The sequence below is a fragment of the Pocillopora verrucosa genome, chromosome 10 (assembly GCF_036669915.1).
Source record: "Pocillopora verrucosa isolate sample1 chromosome 10, ASM3666991v2, whole genome shotgun sequence".
NCBI lineage: Eukaryota > Metazoa > Cnidaria > Anthozoa > Scleractinia > Pocilloporidae > Pocillopora > Pocillopora verrucosa.
The window spans coordinates 15,687,010-15,709,433 of NC_089321.1; the positions used below are offsets into that span (position 1 = coordinate 15,687,010).

At 39.5% G+C, this 22,424-nt stretch overlaps 1 protein-coding gene across 1 annotated transcript; it reads right to left on the reverse strand.

Annotated features, from left to right (window-relative positions):
* Positions 1–998: 998 nt before the first annotated feature.
* On the reverse strand, positions 999–9,876 carry LOC136283690 (tetratricopeptide repeat protein 28-like). Its single transcript, XM_066172890.1, has 7 exons — positions 9,819–9,876; positions 5,635–5,770; positions 4,151–5,547; positions 3,671–3,910; positions 3,058–3,310; positions 1,351–2,937; positions 999–1,047 (listed from the first exon to the last, which is right to left on the reverse strand). The coding sequence occupies exons 1-7, from the start codon at positions 9,874–9,876 to the stop codon at positions 999–1,001; spliced, it is 3,720 nt and encodes a 1,239-aa protein (XP_066028987.1).
* Positions 9,877–22,424: the final 12,548 nt, after the last annotated feature.

The window sequence follows — 22,424 nt, forward strand, 5'->3', positions numbered from 1 at the left end:
TTGGCTCCTATAATACGATAATTTGACGCTTTATCTAGTGATACATGTATTAGGATTACTATTTGACACTGGAATGCTGATCACCAGAACTTCATCGCCAGAATTTTTTTGATTGTAGGACGAGAATCAAGTCACATGGGTGGAGGAGAAACGATCAGAGAAATGCACGCCTGAACAATGAACAACAGTGCTTCCTGCTTTACTCTGTAACCTGGTTAAAACAGACGCTCACGATATTTTCTAAGATTTCTCTCAAGCTTTCTTTTATATTAGTGTCTTTGGAATTACTACATAATCCCTTAGGAAAGTTTCCCAAAAAAGAGGAGTGTATAAAAGTGTGGTAAAAACAAGAATATTTTTATTCCCAAACCAACTTTCTGACAATAACCTGACTTGAAAACGATTAAATCACCATGAAAACATTATAATGTATCAAAAATTACGATGCGTAAGTGACTTATTGAACCAGTTTCAAAATATTGCTGCCGTAACTTTTCCACTTTTTAGTAATACCATTCTTGACTTTGATAGCTTTTTCCATGGTCCTATTTAGTATTTTTCAGTCTTTTAAGCACTAAGAAGTGGTACTGGAAATGACCATAAGGAAAGGTTTTCTTTTAAGACTTTTTGTCAAAAAATATGGATTCTGTGAACGAAACCTATAACAAAAAAATGAAAGGCTTTGAGAGAAAACCCTTTAAGACAACTGGCTCATTTTTGATGCTTAAACTACTGTTTCAACTTTCCTGATTTCACTTTACTTAAAAGCCCTTCGTCAATAATGTTTCGTGCTACTTATATCGGCCGGATAAGATCATTTTTGCGTAGAATAAAATATCTCTCGAATACGTAACCAATACCTCCTTCTGAGAAGATCGGAAAAGAAAACGCAAAAAAAATTATAATCAATATGCTTAATTGAAGATTGCCTATTCCTTAATTACACAATAAAATAACTGATAGAGTATTTTCTTAACTCGTTCTATTTGTTCATCCATTTAAAAGTCTCCAAGGTCTGTTTCCTTCGAGATATTCTCATCCTCTTTCCTACAACAAAAGTAAAGAAGAAAAACAATTATAAATAAACAGTTATACCAGGCGCAATATGTAGGCAACTGTACTTATATCTGATTGGCAGAAAGGCGCTTTCGAGATTATGTATTTTACATCTAATTGGGAGAATCAATTGTTGCTATTTGAAAGAAACCAAAAAAAAAATGGTACAAAAGTGGCTTTGGTATTCATGGTGACAAAGGATTCCCGCCGACAGTCAGCGACCAGTAAGTCAAAGCCACTTTCACATCTAATTTAACTTTCATTTATTAAATACCTGTTCTGACCGAGTCTTACCTCTGCTTGTCAAACTCGAGCCTCACATCATCTCCAATCAGCGTAAACGAAGCCCACTCAGACATTTTTCTCGAGCCGTTTTTTCTCATCCACTTCATGGCTTGATGAAGGGATTCACTGGCACTTTCTCCTTCAACAAGGTGTTTGTAGAACCGATTCATCAGCTGCTCCGTTGCTAAGTCTGGAATGGCCCACAGCGCAGCTAACACCGAGCGAGCACCAGATCCCAAGAACGCACGGGCAATTCCTATCACTCCTTCGGCTGTTATCTCACCTCTTCCACTGTGACAGCAGCTAAGTACCACCAGTTTAGCTCTAACTTTCACTCGTGAGACATCAGCCATCGTCAACATGTAAGCTTCCTGTGGTGGGATAGCATTTTGACTGTTGGGAATAGGAATGGGGGAGAGGGCAATTTCTCCTCTTTGGGCGTTGCCATGGGCAGCAAAATGTATCAGACTTACTGAACCTATCCGCTCAAGCACCGCCTGCTTCGTTGCTTTCTCTTCTACCAGAGGCGGAACACGCATCAGTCGTCCAACCATCTCCGCTTCCTTTCTTGCAAATGGCAATGACGGCAGCCCATTAACCTTGGGATTGCCTATTATCAAGGCACCAGTGTTGCTGTGATAGCCCTCTGGACTATCTTGAATAATCTTGAGTGTTGTCAAGGAAGGAATGACACGGATCTTATGAGTCTCCGAGAGGAATTCGGCTCCCTCCTTTTCACTCAGTGCAGCGAATGGAACTTTGTACAAACTGCGGTCAGGAACGATGATGACTTCAGGCTCCTCCAGCAAATCATAAACGGGAGCGATAAAAATTTTGTAACACAAAGATAGAGTTGAAATGACTTCCTTGTCCTCGTCCTCCTCGACTAGTCGCAATCTTGCTGAGCTCTTTTGTGCGGGGGAGAGAGGTTGCACGTTAATCGTATTTAAAGACCGATCTTCACAATCTTTAGTAGGCAAAATACCAAGACCCCGGAAATTATCATCCAAAAATTGACTCAAAGACAAATCTTTGGGTAACCCTGCCTGAACTAGATTCTCTTCTACTGATATTCTTCTAAGGTGAAGGACTCCACTTGTTTTCAAGATCCACAAATGCAGAAGATTCTGAAAATAAGAAATGTACAGACAAGTACAGTTATTTTTCGTTCTTAAAATGTTCTCAATGCCAAACCAAGATTGTGGATTAGCAAAGATATGCGTTTCAACCGAGTACTTCTCTGCCATTAAGTCTGATAGGCCTCTAGCTCGACCCAACTCCTCGACATAGAGAGCATCCCGAGCATTTCCGGTGTCACAGAGCAAAGTACAAAGCAGCTTGTAGGGAAATATTCCTGAGTGCTCCAGCAATGATGTTTTGAACTCATCATTGGCGCCCAAAAAATATCTCAGCTCCTCATACTTTTCAATGCACAGATGAAGACACGACAGAGAGTCTTTGATTTTATTTTGAAATAAATACAAAATGGCGTACTGTTTAAGGATTTCGAACTCTGTTCTTCCAGCTCCAATATCTCTGGATATGTATAAAGCTTTCTCCAAGCATACTTCCGAAGCTTCATAATCACCAACACTTCTAGACACTCCTCCAAGGTTTGAAAGTTGTGCTGCTTTCCCTTTCTTATCACCAGTTTTAGTTGTGATGACAAGCCCTTTTTGAAGATACTGTTTTGCCATATCGTATTGGCCAAGCGACTGAAACACAGTACCTAGGTTTCCATAAGATGATGCTTCCCCTTCTCTGTCGCCAATTTCAGTTCTGATGACAAGCGCTTTTTGGTGATACTCTTTAGCCTTGTCGTATTGGCCAAGCGACTCAAACACAGTACCTAGGTTTCCATAAGATGATGCTTCCCCTTTTCTGTCGCCAATTTCAGTTCTGATGACAAGCGCTTTTTGGAGATACTCTTTAGCCTTGTCGTATTGGCCAAGCAACTCAAACACAGCACCTAGGTTTCCATAAGATGATGCTTCCCCTTGTCTGTCGCCAATTTCAGTTCTGATGACAAGCGCTTGTTGGAGGTACTCTTTCGCATTGTCGTATTGGCCAAGCAAATAAAACACAGTACCTAGGTTTCCGTAGTCAGTTGCCTCCCCTTTTCTGTCGCCAATTTCAGTTCTGATGACAAGCGCTTTTTGGTGATACTCTATAGCCTTGTCGTATTGGCCAAGCGACTCAAACACAGTACCTAGGTTTCCGTAGTCAGTTGCCTCCCTTTCTCTGTCGCCAATTTCAGTTCTGATGACAAGCGCTTTTTGGTGATACTCTTCAGCCTTGTCGTATTGGCCAAGCGACTGAAACACAGTACCTAGGCTTCTATAAGATGATGCTTCCCCTTTTCTGTCGCCAATTTCAGTTGTGATGACAAGCGCTTTTTGGAGATACTCTTTAGCCTTGTCGTATTGACCAAGCGACTGAAACACAGTACCTAGGTTTCCATAAGATGATGCTTCCCCTTGTCTGTCGCCAATTTCAGTTGTGATGACAAGCGCTTTTTGGTGATACTCTTTAGCCTTGTCGTATTGACCAAGCGACTGAAACACAGTACCTAGGTTTCCATAACATGATGCTTCCCCTTTTCTGTCGCCAATTTCAGTTCTGATGACAAGCGCTTGTTGGAGGTACTCTTTAGCCTTGTCGTATTGGCCAAGCAACTCAAACACAGCACCTAGGTTTCCATAAGATGATGCTTCCCCTTGTCTGTCGCCAATTTCAGTTCTGATGACAAGCGCTTGTTGGAGGTACTCTTTCGCATTGTCGTATTGGCCAAGCGAATAAAACACAGTACCTAGGTTTCCATAAGATGATGCTTCCCCTTTTCTGTCGCCAATTTCAGTTCTGATGACAAGCGCTTTTTGGTGATACTCTTTAGCCTTGTCGTATTGGTCAAGCGACTCAAACACAGTACCTAGGTTTCCGTAGTCAGTTGCCTCCCCTTGTCTGTTGCCAATTTCAGTGCTGATGACAAGCGCTTTTTGGCGATACTCTTTAGCCTTGTCGTATTGGCCAAGCGACTGAAACACAGTACCTAGGTTTCCATAACATGATGCTTCCCCTTTTCTGTCGCCAATTTCAGTTCTGATGACAAGCGCTTTTTGGAGATACTCTTTAGCCTTGCCGTATTGGCCAAGCAACTCAAACACAGCACCTAGGTTTCCATAAGATGATGCCTCCCCTCGTCTGTCGCCAATTTCAGTTCTGATGACAAGCGCTTGTTGGAGGTACTCTTTCGCATTATCGTATTGGCCAAGCGACTGAAACACAGTACCTAGGTTTCCATAAGATGATGCTTCCCCTTGTCTGTCGCCAATTTCAGTTCTGATGACAAGCGCTTTTTGGTGATACTCTTTAGCCTTGTCGTATTGACCAAGCGACTCAAACACAGCACCTAGGTTTCCATAACATGATGCTTCCCCTTTTCTGTCGCCAATTTCAGTTCTGATGACAAGCGCTTGTTGGAGGTACTCTTTAGCATTGTCGTATTGGCCAAGCGACTCAAACACAGTACCTAGGTTTCCATAAGATGATGCTTCCCCTTTTCTGTCGCCAATTTCAGTTGTGATGACAAGCGCTTTTTGGAGATACTCTTTAGCCTTGTCGTATTGGCCAAGCAACTCAAACACAGCACCTTGGTTTCCATAAGATGATGCTTCCCCTTGTCTGTCGCCAATTTCAGTTCTGATGACAAGCGCTTTTTGGTGATACTCTTTAGCCTTGTCGTATTGACCAAGCGACTCAAACACAGTACCCAGGTTTCCATAAGATGATGCTTCCCCTTTTCTGTCGCCAATTTCAGTTGTGATGACAAGCGCTTGTTGGAGGTACTCTTTAGCATTGTCGTATTGGCCAAGCGAATAAAACACAGTACCTAGGTTTCCGTAGTCAGTTGCCTCCCCTTTTCTGTCGCCAATTTCAGTTCTGATGACAAGCGCTTTTTGGAGATGCTCTTTAGCCTTGTCGTATTGGCCAAACGAGTGAAGCAGCACTCCAAGGTTTCCGTAACAGGATGCTTCTCCGCTTCTCTCGCCAATTTCCGTTGTTATGGCAAGGGCCCTCACAACATATTCCTTCGCTTTTAGGTTTTCACCAAGTTTATAAAGCATAATTCCAGACTCGCTGTATAAGTCAAACAGTTTCCTCCCGTATCTTTCCGCACTTATGTCGTCAGAGATATGACGATAAGCGCTGAAAAGAACGGTATAGATGTCGCTGTAAAATTGTAGCAGTACTGAATCAAATTGGTCTTTGCTGTTTTGATCGGCGCTTTTTAGCAAAATCAAACATTCGCTGCATATCTCAATGGCTTTCTGAATGCGATCTGAGTTGAGCAAGAACAGGGCAACAAATAAAGCGATGCTCATGAAAGGTGTCATGGCTTCTGCTGTTAGTTTTCCATTGCCATCCTCTCCTGTAATCAGGGAAACATTATTTTAGTAACACATTACTAAATGAGTCGATAATCTGGATTAATAACGAGTCACTACAAGCAGGAACACACATGTTAAGTTACAAAAACGGGCTGGGTCGATTACACCCGGAAACTATTTGTAACAAGCTGAAAGTGTTAGAATTCACAATATCCCCTTAAAACAGAAAAAGTAGTGAAGACAAATAAGTTTGTCCCCTCTCATTTTACTCAAGTTGTGATTTTTGCAGAACATTACACGACTTTAAAGTCTCAGGACAAAGATAAACAAAACTGACAGCATTTATCTTAACTTTTGCAATGAGAACTTTTCTTATGCATAGTTTTTATAAACAACATTAATCAACGGAGTAAGTTTTTAAAGAAACTTTGTTGGGGTATTACAAAACTATTTGGCTTTACCAACTCAGTTGACGATGTAAATTGGCCATCATAATGAGTTTCTGAAGTTGACGTTTCGAGCGTTAGCCCTTCTTTAGAGCATTTGATAATCCTGAGGAATCAATGATGTTGTGTTGCCAGTATTCCGCAAAGAAACCAGTAAAGAGTGGTCTGCCGTATAAATGTAATGCTTCGTTTTCTATCTGCATTTTTACCGGCCGTCAGAACGTATTTACAATAAAGCCTCTTGGGATCAAGCTACATGCATTCAAGATTTAAGCGTATCAATTTTTTAGGCTAACAAGAGAGATAACCTTTTACAACAACTCTCTGGAAGATTTCTTGACATTCCACAATATGACATGGAATATTTAAAAATATTGTGAGGCCTCAGTGGTTTGACGAACTCCGGCTTTGTAGCAAATTCATTTCATTCGGTGACGATTTTTGCACAACATAACGTGACTTAATAGTCACAGGACATGACACGACTAAAAAAACAAAAAAAAAAAGATTATGGACAAGATTATAGGAAATCAGTCAAGTAACGTTCTGTTCCCCAAAGAAAATACATTACCTTTCTTCGTGAACTTTCAGCGTCATACGTGGACTTATCTTCTTACGCAAGACTTTGACACTTCAACAAGAAGAGGATAAGTTAATTATTAATGCAAATTACGACCACTGGAAAACCACGAAATCTTATCCTATGACATCAGCAGCGGAGTAAGTAGATTTGTTTTTTTTAAAAAAAAAAAAAGTATAATCGTCAAAACCATCATTTTCTGCAGTTTTTATCCAAAACGTTTGTTATCAAACTATCAAACAGTTAAACAATTTACGCCTCCTTTGTCAGTCTTTTAATGCAAATGTTTTACTTTTCTTTCATAACCTGGATGTTCTTCTTTTATCGGAAATTGTCATTTTTATGATTGACTGGTAATAAGACTTTGTGTCGTCCAGTTCAGTCTGTAATCATACTCGCGATAAACAAATCGGACTCCCGCTGCGCAGTCGTCCGACATTGACATCAATGGTATGATTACAGACTCTTCTCAGTTCTATTACCGGTACGTATACGTGACCCTCCACGGGGTGTCAGGGAATTAGGTGAACGCACGTACATTGCACGTTATAACACGCTCGCACGCTAACGGCATGACACACTTATCGCGTAGATATGCGCATAAGAACAATTGATTTTGAAAAGCAAGTTGTAGCCATTGTTCATATCTGGCTAACGCAATTGAGCTTTCCTTCTATGACACGCTTTTTTTTTTTTTTTTGCCTTTTTTTTTAACACGCTAAGTTCCTTTGTGTCTTATCACACTAGCTTATCTTGTAAAATCCCGGCCGGCTTACTTTGTTACTTGTGTTTGTCAGCTTCTTAATAAATTATTGTGAGAATGGTGTTTGTAAAGTATATTACTCACCGAATATAAGTGAATATGAAGAAGATCTTCTGTCCTATCCGAAAGTTGTAATAAAAAAGGAAACACTCACGGCAAATCACGGCTCTTTCCCTCAAGATTTTCACAAGGAATTCAGTGAGCACGAAGTGTTCAGAGGAGCTCAGTTTGGACACATGAGTTACTTTGTTAAAACTCAACTCTAATCTTTTAAAATATAAATCCTTATCGCTTCACGAAGTTAATAAGCCCAGTACTGAATCTTTGTGGATACATTAGCAACATATTCCCTGCTCCATGTCCTCTACGCGGTCGCTGTTCGTCACTCTATGCAAACCGTCATTTTTAAAATAAATAACTGACCGCAAGTTAGCCGGCGCAAAACGAAGCTTTCCGAGCGAAGCCGCGTATTATTTACTGTACACTGATCTTGGCATCTTACGAGCTAAGAGGTGTGTTATAAAATTGGCACGGTCACCGTGTTATATCGTGCAAAGTTGCGAGCAAGATCTTAACACGTTTCATTGTTTCTACCGTGCGAAGCAAGACAATGGCTGCGAAGTTAATGAGACAAGTAACTTACACGCAGCTAACGTGTTAAAGGCACGTTCTTTTGTTTTAGCGTGCTAGTGTACCGCGAGCGTGCGTTCACCTTCTTCCCTGAAATCCCGTGATGGGTCACATACATGTATGATCATAGTGAATTCAAGTAAGTTACTTAGTTGTTATAGCTGATGAAAAACCGGGTAAGATAAACCAGTCGCGGTCAGATAAAGTTTAAGAAATACTGTAATTGGTCCTGTTGAGGGCCAAAAAGATAGCCCAAATTGTTCAGCAAATTTCACACGTACCATAGAGGGTCTTTTTGTTCACGACAACGTTCCTAACTTGGAAGATGAAAGTGTGTGTGTAAGTCTAATGATTAAAGGTGGAAGATTTAATGAGCGATCAGATGATAATGTTATAGACCAAGGTCCTTTAAAAGAATCCGCTGATAACTTGACTTATGAGAAAGACTTCAAAACTGAAAAAAAAAATTGGACAGCAAAACTGAATGCGAAATTCGCAATGAAGAATGACACCGGCAGTTAGAAAGGCTATTGAAAATAGACTTTGAAAACACAGAAGTAGAGACCAACGTTTGCGCACCAGTCGAAGATAAGAGAGCCTTTTAGATCATGGAAGGGATTCTGCAGCAAGTCCATGGACACTTTCAAGTTACTTTGCCCTGGCAACACGACCCACCATACAAACTCAACAACAAGGTGATGGCAGAGCGAAGAGCTCTGTTTTTGAAGAGGTGTCTTATGAAGGAGCTTTCATGCGCAGCTTTCATCGGAGTAGTTGTGTGGCGAAAATTTCAAGCCCGCGGGGAAAGTCAAGAAGCACAGCACCTTATGGATTCTTGTGGGATAAGCTGTTAAGAAATTTCATTTCAAAAGACATAATGCCATGACATTTTTCCATATATTTTTTAGAAGGATGTTTAAGAAACTTTCCTATTCACAGAGGTGTGAGCATTACCGCTGCGCAAATAAAACGTAAAGACTACGGATTGAGATCCTGACAAGAAGTAAAAGCGTAAAACTTGCACGTTTATTATCATTGTTACACAGGGTGATCTTTGCTTACTCCAGCGTTCCTTGATAGATAAAGTAACAAATACCTTCAAACGAACTGACCTGAGTGTAACTGATGATGACTTTGAAACCATTTGAGTCAATTTTATCTCAGTTATCGAGAGAAAATAGGAATATCATCCTTACGGCAGACTTGAATATTAACCTATTAAACTGCGAAAGCCATCCGGAATCCAATGATTTCTCGCTGATGCTGAACTCTTATTTTCCTTTTCCCTATATTTTACAACCAACCCGTATCACTGAAAGATCTGCAACCCTAATCGATAACATATTTTCAAATACTTATGCTGTGAATACTACCAGTGCTAACTTAGTCCTAAGAACCCAGATCATCTTCCCCAACTTTTGATTGTAGATAATATTAAGGTAAATCATAAAACTCTACATTATTATAAAAATGATTATTCCAAGTTTGATGAAGAAAAATGAATCAATGATTTCGCACTTCTTGACTGGGCTAACATTTTTAATAATAATTTATATGCTTACACTAAATTTGATGTTTTTTTTATGATCAACGACGACTACATAGAGAGAAGACATGTAGAAAGAGTTCTTGAAGAAGAGTTGAACACAAGGGGTAAACCAGTGTGATACCTCCCTCACTACCCAGTAAAGCATCCCTTAAAGCCCGGCAAAGGTGAGGCTGGTACATGATTGTGCAGAAAAGTTTGGATAAATATCACTAGTAGTTGGTGACATAGAAGCAATGTCTCACCAATTCATGGTGGACCCAAAAGATTGTGACACCTTTTAAATCTTAAAAGATTTGTATGGTGGCCGAATAGGGACCTGGCAAAGGAAATGCAAGAGTATCGAATGGTGAAACATCTATTTGGTGCTACATCTTCACCAAGCGTTGCTAACTTCTATCCTAGGAAGACGCCTCTGTTGAATCAGGAGGGGGTCAGAAAAGTCAATCTTGGACCAAAATCGAGACGAGGCAATTGCCTCGTCTTTCCTCATGCTAGCTACGACCCCGTGAAGCGCAGCATGTATGAAGATGACACAAATGTATGTAGGTGCCACAAAGAAAGCAGTCAATTTAACAATTCAACTGCGCAGGTTGTTAGAGAAAGGCGGTTTTCGCTTGAGGAAGTGGTATGGTAATGATAGAGAAGTGCTGGCTGCGATCCTGGAGTCTGAAAGAGCCAAATCTGTGGTTAATGTATAGCTTAAACGACTTCCTACAGATAGTGCTCTTGGCCTCAAGTGGAATACAGAGAAAGACAAGTTTGCATGGGAGGTATTGGAGAAGATATTGCAGCTAGCGAACCAGAGACCAATTACACGAAGAGGGATTGTGTCAGCTGTTTATCCCATCTTCAATCCTTTTGGATTCATCTCGCCATATGTCATGATGGCTACGTTGCTGTTGCTAACACTCAGTAGAAAGAGTTTGAGCAGGGATGACCCATTAGAGGAAGATGACAAAAAGCAATGAAAGTGCTGGCTAGATAATCTACCAAAGCAGCAAGAAATGCAAGTAGTCCACTGTTTCAAGCTCAAGGGATTTAGTGAAGTTAAAGAAGTACAACTACACCTCTTCTCAGACACTTCTCGTCAATGATATCCAGACGTCATTTACCTCCATTTGAAAGATGTCACCAACCAAGTTCACTGTGTATTTGTCATGGGAAAAGCAAGATGAGGTCTCATAAATGAAATTTCAATTCCAAGATTGGAACTGATAGCCAGTGTTATCTCCGTAAGGCTCTCCAGAAGAAGAATTGAAGACATGACAGTAGATCAAGTTTACTACTTGACTGACCCAGCTTCCGAGTTGAAGTACATCAACTTTGTTAACTCGAAGGTAGGCGAACCGTAGAAACTGGTAGGGACTACGATGTGCAAATGTTAACTCACTCACTGAGTCACTCTGTGTAGACACTGCCGTAAATAAGTTTCTTTGATCTAGTTTTTTTGGTTCGTTCATCTCGTCACGCGATATAAAAGAAATCGGATGATTACAGACTCGATTCAGTCCTATTACTAGTACATTTCACTCGCTCACTGACTCACTCTAGTTTGAGACTGTTGGGTATAAGTAACTTTGATCTCGTTTTTTTATAATCGAAACAGAACTTACGGTTTTACTGATCACGTGAGGAAACTCGAAAACCTTTTTGTTCCGGCCTTCAAAACGTATATGTGATGAAACTTCCTAGGATCGAGCATCCTTATTTCTTGTTCATGGTAACAACAAAATGAATGAATTACAGCCGGGACTTTTCGCAACCTTCAGAACTTCCGCTGTCACAGTGTTTTGGGCATCCAGATCACGTGTGTTTAAGAATATTCCTTTCCCCCATCTGGGCTAATCGAAATGAAAAGGAAAACTTTTAATTACAGAATTTATACGTGCTTGTATGCCCGTCTATTGCGTCCTATTTAAGTTGAAATTTTCAACAGCTAGTGGTCATATGATAAAATGCTTATTGACCGAATTTAGTGGGGCCGGACGGTAAAATATTTGGCTCTAGGTCATGAAGCAAGGACCTTACTGCGCTCGGTCCGTAGGTCATGACCCCGAGCCAAATATTTTTCCGGCCGGCCCTACCACTCAATCAATAAGTACACAGTATTTCGATTTTGTAGGTCACACATTTATTACTCATGATTTAATTAAACACAGAAAATGAAAAGCGTCATTTCTTGAATAGGGAACGACAGGCTTTAGTGTTTACCCCTTTGAAATGTTTGATTTTCATCACATGATCTATCACAGTACAACTTGAGTAAGTTTCTTTCTCGAAACGTTAAGCTATCTTTGCGTGATAATGGACTCATTGTCTTCGTGAACTTTTCATTTTCAAGCTGGTGTGATTTGCACGAGCGAAGTCAAAATTGCTTAGAATACCGAGTGACTGTATTTCGGTCTGGCACGTCATACATTTCTAACTAATGGTGGATTTTGGCATCCAAAGATGAAACATCTTACTCTGTTTCACCGAAACGTCAGGCTTCAGGGTCCATCCCTTTTAGACCAGTTGGATTTGCATCGCGAGATCGAGAGTACAACTAAAGCTTCTGTCTTTAAACAGTAAGCTATCTGTGCGAGAAAATTGACCCATTGTAATCATTAACTTGCCATTAACTCGGACGGAGTGGATCGGGTAATTTGCTCGAAAATAACCACATCACTGGTCTTACATTTGAAAGCGCTGATCCAGTGACTGAAATATGGCAACAAGTAAATGACATCAGAGAGAGCAGCTTGACTTTCAGTAATAATCAATATTTGATATTTCTTTTGGGAAGGGGAGGGGAGAGAGGTGGGGGTAATGGACTGGACTACAGTTACGTTGTAAGATCCACGCATCTGCAAGGCACCCCTCTGAAAACTCCCAACGACAATGCGCGCTGTTTGACATTTTTTTCCCTCTTTTCCCCAGACAACTGCATGAAACGTGCAACTAGAGGCCACTAACACCGAGCGATTATCTCAATAATAAACATTATATTTGGCTGAGGTTCTTCCTTGTCTTCGAAAAATAATAAACAATTGCAAGCTTGACAAGCTTGCTTCCCGGCTAATTAAGTATTGGTGTCAACCTTACCCGATTTCTCCAAATTCGGGGAAATCTCATTTTCGAGGGTCACACGGTCAAAACCAAACACGTCGTGTTTGAGAATTTGTAGTGAAAGGAGGGGTGGGGGGGGGGGGGGGTTAGCTGCGTCAAATTTGAATTTAAGAGCATACCGGCCTGAATGTAGAATGCATACCGGCACATTCAGTTTGAAATAAAATATGGACATCTGGCAAACCAATATAGAAAGATTCACCTGTATAAATGTTTCAGATCTCCATATCTCTTGTGAGCTGTGATCAAACATTCCATATCTTTCCATTGTTGTCACCAGAAATGTTTTTTACGTAACTCTTTAAAGACTAAAGGTTAAAATTTGTCAATTTTCACGCCTAACAGCTAATTTTTGGGCCGTTTTACGGCTCACGGTTAACCTTATTGAGACCCTCCATCAAACACTGTTACCACCAATTTGTGATTAGGAAAAATGAAAATTGTGATCAAAAGTATTTTAAAAAATCATTGAGAATAGGAACTGATCAGTTATCAAATAGGATTGAGAAAAAGATCAAAATGGTATGTTTTTTTTTTGCCTTAAGTGATTTATTACGTACGAGACGTGAAGTAATGATTCTCATTTAACAAAACCTTGCAGAAGATAGTGAGAGTTCAACTCCCCGGTTTCCATGCGACTGTCAAAATTCGAATACTCAGAGAGGATTAATGGAGGGAGATATGGAGAGCGAATTAGCATTTACTCTGAAGATTGAAGTGTTCCAACTCACACGAATGAATTTCGTTGTACGTCACAACTTTATAACCAATAATGGAACTGAAAGTGTAAAAATAAATTATTTCATTCTTTTTTAACAGGAAACGTCAGGCTTCTGTGTTCATCCGTTTCGAAATTGTAATTTCATCACAAGATCCACACCAGTAGAACTAAAGCTTCTTTAAACGGTAAGCTATCTGTGCAACATAATCAACTTTTCATGAACTGATATGGAAAACCGATCGGCAGTTTACTCCACAGAGAGTCTATTTCGGTTTTTATAATTTCAAATCGACCATATTTCGTTCCCTATACTATTCTTTATAACATGTTCAACTCTCGTAGCCTAACACCGAGTCACACAACGCGTGACGCTTTCATGAATTAACCGTTTGCTTTTTTTCGAGATGTGAGCTTTGGCCGTCTCTGCTGTCATCAGTAAAGGACATTCTGCATGATAGATGTGTTTTAATATAGGATTGACTTTAGTTTTTGATCACGTGATTGTGGAGACTATCAGTTTTTCAAATTTAACAATGTCAGGAGCCCATCTCCTGACAACGTTTAACAATCTTAGCTATTGAGGTTGAAATGTATTATATAAAACCTTAACGGTTTGAAGAAAGCCGTTTAACGGTGGAGATATGAAGCATCCGATCAACGGAAAAGTACGCTTATACTATGTATGCAATAGCATTGAATTTAAGAAAGTTTCAGTCGCCCTGAGAAAATTAAAACATCTCTCTGCGTGGGCGCGCAGCGTCATGACTTATCTTCTTATGCGAGACTCTGGCGCTTAAACAGACATAAAAAAGATTTGAGCTTGTATGCCCGTCTATTGCGTCCCATTTCGGTCGAAATTTTTAGATTTAGTGGTCATATTAGTTTGGTTGGGCCGGACGGGAAAATATTTGGCTCTCGGTCATGAAGCAAGGACCTCGCTGCGCTCCTACCACTCGATTAGTAAGTACACAGTATTTGGGTTTTACGTCACACTTTTATCACTAATGATGTAATTGAACATGAAAAATGAAAAGTGCTATTTTATTTTTAATGACGAACGTCAAGCTTAAGTGTTAACTATTTGAAAAGTTTGGTTTACATCACAAGATTGATCACAGTACAACCTAAATTTCTTTCTTTAAACGGTAACCTATCTTTGCGTAATAATCGACTCCTTGTCTTCCTAAAATTTTCATTTTCTTGCGGGTGTGATACATGAACCACTCGTTTGCTTTTTCTCGTGATGTGAGCTCGGGCCGCCTCTGCTGACATCATTAAAGGACATTCTGCATTATAAATATGTCTTAATATAGGATTGATTTTAGTTTTTGGTCACGCGATTGTGGAAACCATCAGTTTCTTAAATTAAACAATGCTGAACAATCTTAGCCAATGAGGTTGAAATATATTGTAGAAAACCTACAGTGGAGATATGAAGCATCCGATCAACGGAAAAGTAGGCTTATACTATGTATGCAATAACAGTGAATTTAAGAAAGTTTCAGTTTCTCTGGGAAAATTAAAACAGCTCTCTTCGTGAGCGCGCAGCGTCGTAACTTATCTTCGTATGGGAGACTCGGGCGCTTACGGCCTTTAGAAAAATATGTAACGTAGAACCCGCCGCTAGTATCCAAAAATTTTAATGAATGGTATCTCGACCAGGAAACGCTTGTGTACAAGTAGAAAACGGAAATTCAATTCGAATATGCCGAGATCTCTGAATCGATCGTTAAATCCTCCTAAAACAAAGTCAAGTTAAAAGCTACATTTCAGGTCATAGCCATTGGAAAACCACATAATGGAGCACCATGGATTTCCTATGATATCAGCGTGGGACAGTCCACAAAATAAATAGAGGTCTGAATTTAACCTTATGATCATCAATTTCTCAATTGAATGATACTCAATAACCTTAATTAATGAAGATAAATAATTTGGTATAAAGGCACACAGATTTGTAAAAAGTCGCCGTAGAACCAATTCATTTCACCCTGGTGACGATTCAATCGCGCCATCAACCGATTTAACGAAGAGCTAACGCTCGAAACGTGACATATTGCAAACATTAAGATCAAAAACGCAGTTACTGGGCTTTGCCATAAGAGCCTTACCTCTTTACAGTTACTAAATAACTAAAGCTGATAAAAACCGAGTGACTAGAAAAGATTTTCAATCGCACTTACCATGTTGTTGACAATGTGGCTGATACTTTCAAAATGAAACGACAAAAATAAGGAATTACTTTTCTAACCTTCCGAACTTCCGCTGTCACAGTGTTTGAGGTATCCAGATCACGTGTGTTTATGTTATTCCCTTCTCTCCTCTGGGCTAATCGAAATAAAAAGGAAAAGTTTTGATTGCATATTTTTTGCGTGCCCGTATGCCCGTATGCCCGTCTATCACGTCCTATTTAGGTCGAAATTTTCATCAGTTAGTAGTCATATAATAAATGCTTATTGACCGAATTTGGTGGGGCAAGTGCGGAAAATATTTGGCTCGGGGTCATGAAGAAAAGATCTCGCTGCGCTCGGTCCGTAGGTCATGATCCCAAGCCAAATATTTTTCCCGTCCGGCCTTACCGCTCGATCAACAAGTGCACAGTATTTCGGTTTTGTACGTCACACTTTCATCACTCATGTAATTGAACATGAAAAATGAAAAGTTTTATTCTTTTTTTAGTAAGAAATGTCAGGCTTTAGTAATTGAACATGAAAAATGAAAAGTTTTATTCTTTTTTTAGTAAGAAATGTCAGGCTTTAGTGTATACCCCTTTGAAAGGTTTCATTTTCATCACAAGATCGATTACAGTACAACCTAAGTTTCTCTTTTTCAACGCGTGATAATCGACTCATTGTCTTCGTGAACTCTTCATTTTCTAGCGGGAGTGATTTGCATGATTGAAGACAAAACTACTCAAAAAGCGAAGTGACTGTATTTCAGTTTGGCACGTCACACTTTTATGACTAATGATGGTTATAAAATAATTGAGATAGTTCGCACGCTCTTATAGGTCAATTAGTTAGTTTAAATGAGAGTGTGTAAACACAGTTTGTTTGGACGTCATACTTTTAAAGTTTGCCGGGGCAATTTGAAAACATTTCAAACTCAAAGTTTTCCTTATACTCGTAGAGTAGTTTCAAGTACAAATAATAAATATCGGAATTGGAGAAAAACTTGCCAAGTTTTGATCTGGGGTTAGGCTACCATCCCCCTTCCCTGTGAGGAACAAGAAGGAGGAAAAAGAGGAACTAGCGCTTTGCCTGCCTTGATGATCACGAGCTGTACGGCCTCTTCGAGGGAGTTCAAGTAAAGACGACAAACATGCAACAAAATGCGCAGTAAACATCGAAATGTAAGGAAACAAGGAAAAATGTGGGAAAAACATTTGGAAAACTCGTTCTACGCACCCTACTTTCAAAGACACCATGGAAAACTATCTATCACTGAAAAGTTTATAAAGTATAAAAGAAGAGTTTTAAAATTTTTTTTTCCAGCAAGTTTAGTTTCAAGGTTTACTTTCACCTGTCACGTAATTCTGGCTCTAAGCGGTCAATTGAGCAAATAAACCTATTTATGTTATAGCTCGTTATACACGATGATTGATTAAGGAAGCTAAGAAATGTGAACAACTTTAGAGATTTTTTTTTAAGGAATGGAAAATTTCACGTTGAGAGAGATGCGTGTAGACGAAATGTTGATGGGAAAATCGTAGTGTTTCTTCCTTCTGTCGTTTATTACTTTGGAGGTTTGTTAAAATCAGCAAATATGGCTTTTGTACGGCACAAAACATTCATTGGTCTATGATTTGTTTACCGCTCATAGCTAAAAATATTGACGCAGAAGGGGATCATTGCGTGACAACTGACCAATGAATTCGTTCCGCGCCATGTAGAGTTTCCAATAAAATCTCGCTCAATCAATGAACTTCCAAATTCTTTTAGCTTTGGAAGCATTTATCCCACAAAAGTTTCACACAAATTTTACCCGGTAGGGGTTTCACCAAAAAAATTAACTCAATAGATTTACATTGTTCCGTTCTGTTTTATACCACGTCCCATTCCACCAGCTTTTGTCTATTCTTTGGTGAGGTTTCCATTTATGGAAATTTGGTTTGAATTTGTTGCTGATCATGACACAAAGCTCGGAAGTTATAAACTTTCTTCTAACACTTTAGTTTAAGCCTGGCAGCTAGCGAGCGTAACGATCTCAGTAACGCAGTTTTCAGTTAAAGGACGAATTCTGTAGAATGTTTGTGTCTTTAAAGATGCAAGCTGCCTATTACATAATAAGACCCCATTTACATAGTCTCAGGTACCACAGACAACCCTGTCCCCCAAGTTACCCTCGGCGAGCTAACTTTTCACTTATTTCTTTTAAAAAATTCAGCCGACCGTTTACATGAAGTTATGAACTCGTCTCAGGTACAAGAGAAAACGGGGGGGGGGGGGGGGAACAATTCCACTTTTCCACATGTAAACAACTTGTCTCGCCGACCCGAGACGAGACAACTCGAACAGAAAATGCGTGCACAAGCCATGACCAGGATTTTTACGATATTTTCTTCCTGTTGTCCGCCCTTTTGTCAAATATGTAACCTGGCTGAACGAGGGTCAGCAGATGTTAAATTTCACATAAACCCTCCCTAAAGCTGTCTCAGGGCGAGGGTTGTCTCGGGTACCCGAGACCATATATCTGGGGCTTAAGAGTTTGGAACGCCACAGATCCTCATTTATTCCAATTTTTACAAAATGTTCTCGAGAGAGTGACGTTGACTTTAATTGCATCTCTTCTGGCCGTGAATTATTTGAGGACATAAAATTATTCATCTATTACTCATTTTTGTTTGTTTGTTTGCTTCTAAAACGCCTCAGCAAGCCGAATTCCTAACTCGTCTTATCTTTCTCTCTCGTATCGGTGAATCATTTTTTATGATAGAGTTTGTATCACATTTTACAAAAGGAGATTAAATCACTTTCTTGAAAATTTCATTCTTGAAGTGAGGTCTGAAACATTAATAGATTGCAGTTTTTACAAAAGGGAAAAAAAATTCTGTGTTAGTTTTGATATTAATCAATTCCTGTTGTGTAGCTCTACTAATGACAACTTTACTGAATTAAGATAACTATCCTTGAATGTCCATGTTACTTCTTTTACTGCAAAGGTGAGGTAAAGATCCACCACTTTTTACGACTCCGAGGTAAATAATTGTTTTCGTATATACCACACAAGTACCGAAAAATAACTGTATTTCTGTCAATACACCAAAAACATGGTCTGAAAGTAAACTCTCGAAGGGCGATTTTGTCTCTTCAGCTTCCCAGCTTTGAAAAGAACTTGCCAATTATTGCCAGCCAATCAGGTTGCACGAAAACCACTTCTCGCCTAGTGGTATATACTTTGTGACCGAAAACAATCCTCTCTGGACGATCAAACCACCTAATCAATATAACCGTTGGAGTTCTTGGTTCAAACCAGTTCTTGCATGACATGACATGAACGTAACGAAGGTTATTATGTCGTTATAACATTTGTGTGAATATGAAGGTGAAATGATAAACGGGCAAAATAGTAAGATTGACAGAGTGACATAACCGTGGTTCATACTAGCAACACAAAGACGTAACAACTGAAAGAGATCACTGTATCATTATGTTAGTGGTGTGAACAAGCAGGCATGACAGTCAAGTAGCAAAAGTTCAACACAAACATAGACGTCTATGACAATAGAAAAAAGTGACCTCTTCTTCATGCCGTTATGTCATTCTAGGGAAAGTGTAAGCCAGGTTCAATCAAACAGCAATTCCAAGTTTAGGGACTAATGGTAAAAAAGAATCCAGTTACTTATGGACCCCTTAAAATATTATATATGCTCGATGCATCAAGATTTCTTTATGCCATGGCTATTCATTTTTAGTTACAATGATTTTCTAATACCATCTACACGTGAAGAAAAGTTGATCTCGCTCGTCCTAACAGATGGTGTGCATATAATAAAGGAAAAAAGCTCGAAAGCGCTTAACATTTTTTACAACTGAATACTCCAGGTAGAATGAAGGGCAGATGGAGCAGGCCAGAAGCTTATAGCTCCATTATGGAAGAATGGTTCGCTCCTGGATCATGGAAAGCGTAACAAGATCGACTTCGTTGGTCCATCAAAAAAACCTTTGCTATTTCAAGGGCTAAGAGACCAATAATGATATACTTGCAGACTATTCCGTAACATTTCTACGCCTCTACAATACTGACACAGACACCACATGATAGCGAGTGTTCAGGAATTGCAGTGTGGATCTTCATATTCCTATCGACTAGTCGCGATCATTTTGTACTGTATGATGCGCCAAACACACAAATGGACTTTTCCGTCTATCCTAAAGCTCTTTAAGATTTCTCTATTACATTCTCAGGAAACAATCTTGTCTCACACAAGCGTTTCAGTCGGTGCAAATTCCTGCCTCGCATCCTGTTCATCTACATTCTCGTTATTTTTTCTAGTCCACTTTTCTTTCATTTGTAGAAAAATCCTCTGCACCCGATCATTGCAATGGTGAATTGCAAAAAGAGTCCACTTAGGTCTTCTACCTTAAGTTGAACTGGAGGAGTTTCTCTCGGTCATTCATATTTTGACGCCCAGAATTCTTGGATAAAGTCCGTCAGTCCCTTAGCTTTAATTCTTTGAGGAGCCTCTTATACTTGGAAAAACAAAGAATTGTTCTTTTTAACAGCAATGGAGGCTCGAGACATTACAAAAGGTTCACCAACAACTCTGAGTTCACAATGAGGATCATTCCTTGATTCATATTCCAGGCCCACGTGATCTGCGACGAAAACGTCCAGACTCCCGTTCATAAAAATCAAGCAAAATGATGTAACATTTCTGATGTTGTTGTTGTTGTGTGTATGTTGTGTTTTATTTTCCAAAATGAATTTTTTCTCTAATTTTGTTCCTAGTTTAGAAAACCAGCAACCACACGCAGAGCTTGCATGCTTGAGAGAGCTGAAATAAAGATGATCAAAACAAGATTTAACTGAGATTTCGGATTTGAAGATTCGTCAACTTTTAAAAGTACAATCCGGGAAAGTAGTCACCGTAGCCCAGAGTGGAAAGTGTAGCGAACCATGCGTAAAGGCTTCTACAAAATTCCAACCTTCCACGTACATTCCTTCTAATCCACCGAGACAAACGGTCAGAATCATGAGGGCAAGTGTCACAAAAACACTCTTCTTCTTAACGTTTTGAGGTCGTGTCCTGCTGAGTACCTTTGTCTCGATTACGTAAACGAAGTCATAAACCAGTTTGGAAATCATTTTTCCCATTGTTTTCAGAGTTAGCATCGTCAGAGGAACACCAAGAAAGGTGTATAAAACAGTGACGATTTGTCCAAGTGGAGTCTCTGGTGTAATGTGGCCATAACCTAAAAGAGGCAAGGTGAAATGGTTAAGAAACCTTACGGCCTCTTTTATTTCATGTTAATTTTAGGCTTTTTGATCACGCTCCAATAAGATTGAACTGACTGACCAAGAGAGACTCGCATGAATCAAGATGATGTGAGTAAAAAAACTTAGTTTTCACGGGCAGGGTGCACTGTGAGACGAGTGCAAATTACAAATAGCGCGCACGCGCTGTCAAAATTTCGTGTGTCTTGACTTTCTGTGATGCTTTTTTCTTATTTATTACACCCATTTTGAAATCACTGGTGGTCCCTGTAATCTGATTCGTTCTAATTAATGCGATTTATTCACGAATCGCACCATTTTTTGCTTTAAATCGCATCTTTTTCCCAGCCAATGAGGAGGCTAAACTAAAAACAAAACAACCAATCAGATTCTAAGGCTTCTTTAAAGTAACCGATCAAATTGCAAGAAAATGAAAGACAAAGAGTATCATGTGGCAATTTTGCAACTTTTGTTTCTTAACTCTTACTTTTTCCTCCCAAAAATGGACATGAATTTAATTTCAGATCGGCTCAGTACTGCATCAATAAAATATTTGAACTGACCAAGTCCTGTATTTGGGCGATTTCAAAATGGATGTAATAAAGAGGTAATTGAACCTCTTCTCGTTCAATTTTGTACTGAAATCATACTTCTGATTTCAAATCGAACGAGCACTGCGCGATCGTTCGATTTTGAAATCACGTGTATGATTTCAGTCCAAATTGCGCTCCACTCAGTTCAGTTACCGTTATAAATTATTAACAATTATCACATAAACTGCGGTGTTATACAAGGATTTCCGGCCCTGAGAAAATCCCTAACAACACGTGAAAAAATATCATATTTTTCACGTGTGTTGTTAGGGTTTTTAAAAGCAAAGCAGCATAAAGGGCGATTGTGTTTATATGATAAACAAAATAATACATGGGCGCGCGTAGATATGGAGTTCAACTCGACATCTCACTCGTTCGCTGTACTCACCCGTGAGCTATCAAGTTAAACACTCGAAGAGAAATTCCGTATCTACGCGCGCGCATGTATTATTCCCTGTTTATAAAATGTTCAGAGAAATGTGCGCGCCGTGATTGGTGAGAACGAGTTCATTATATTTCCGTAAAGCACGCGCCTTACGTCACACGAGTGCACTGTTGAGATATAATGCACGCAGCTACGTCATCGGTACGAGCGCGCGCAATTCACGATACGTATTAAAAAAGAAATAAACAATCTTGTGCGTTAAGCATTGTTGAGTTATATAAGCACTTAGGAATTTTTAAGAACACTCGAGAAGTACGAGGAGCAATCGTCTTCGGCTTGTGCTTTTCCGCACTTCTCTCATGTTCTTAAAACTTCTCGCGTGCTTATAGAACTCGACAATGCACTCAGCGATTTTTAAAATTCTTTGGTAATAGTACGATCACTCGTGTCATTTGGTGTGAATAATAAGACTACTAATTGCGC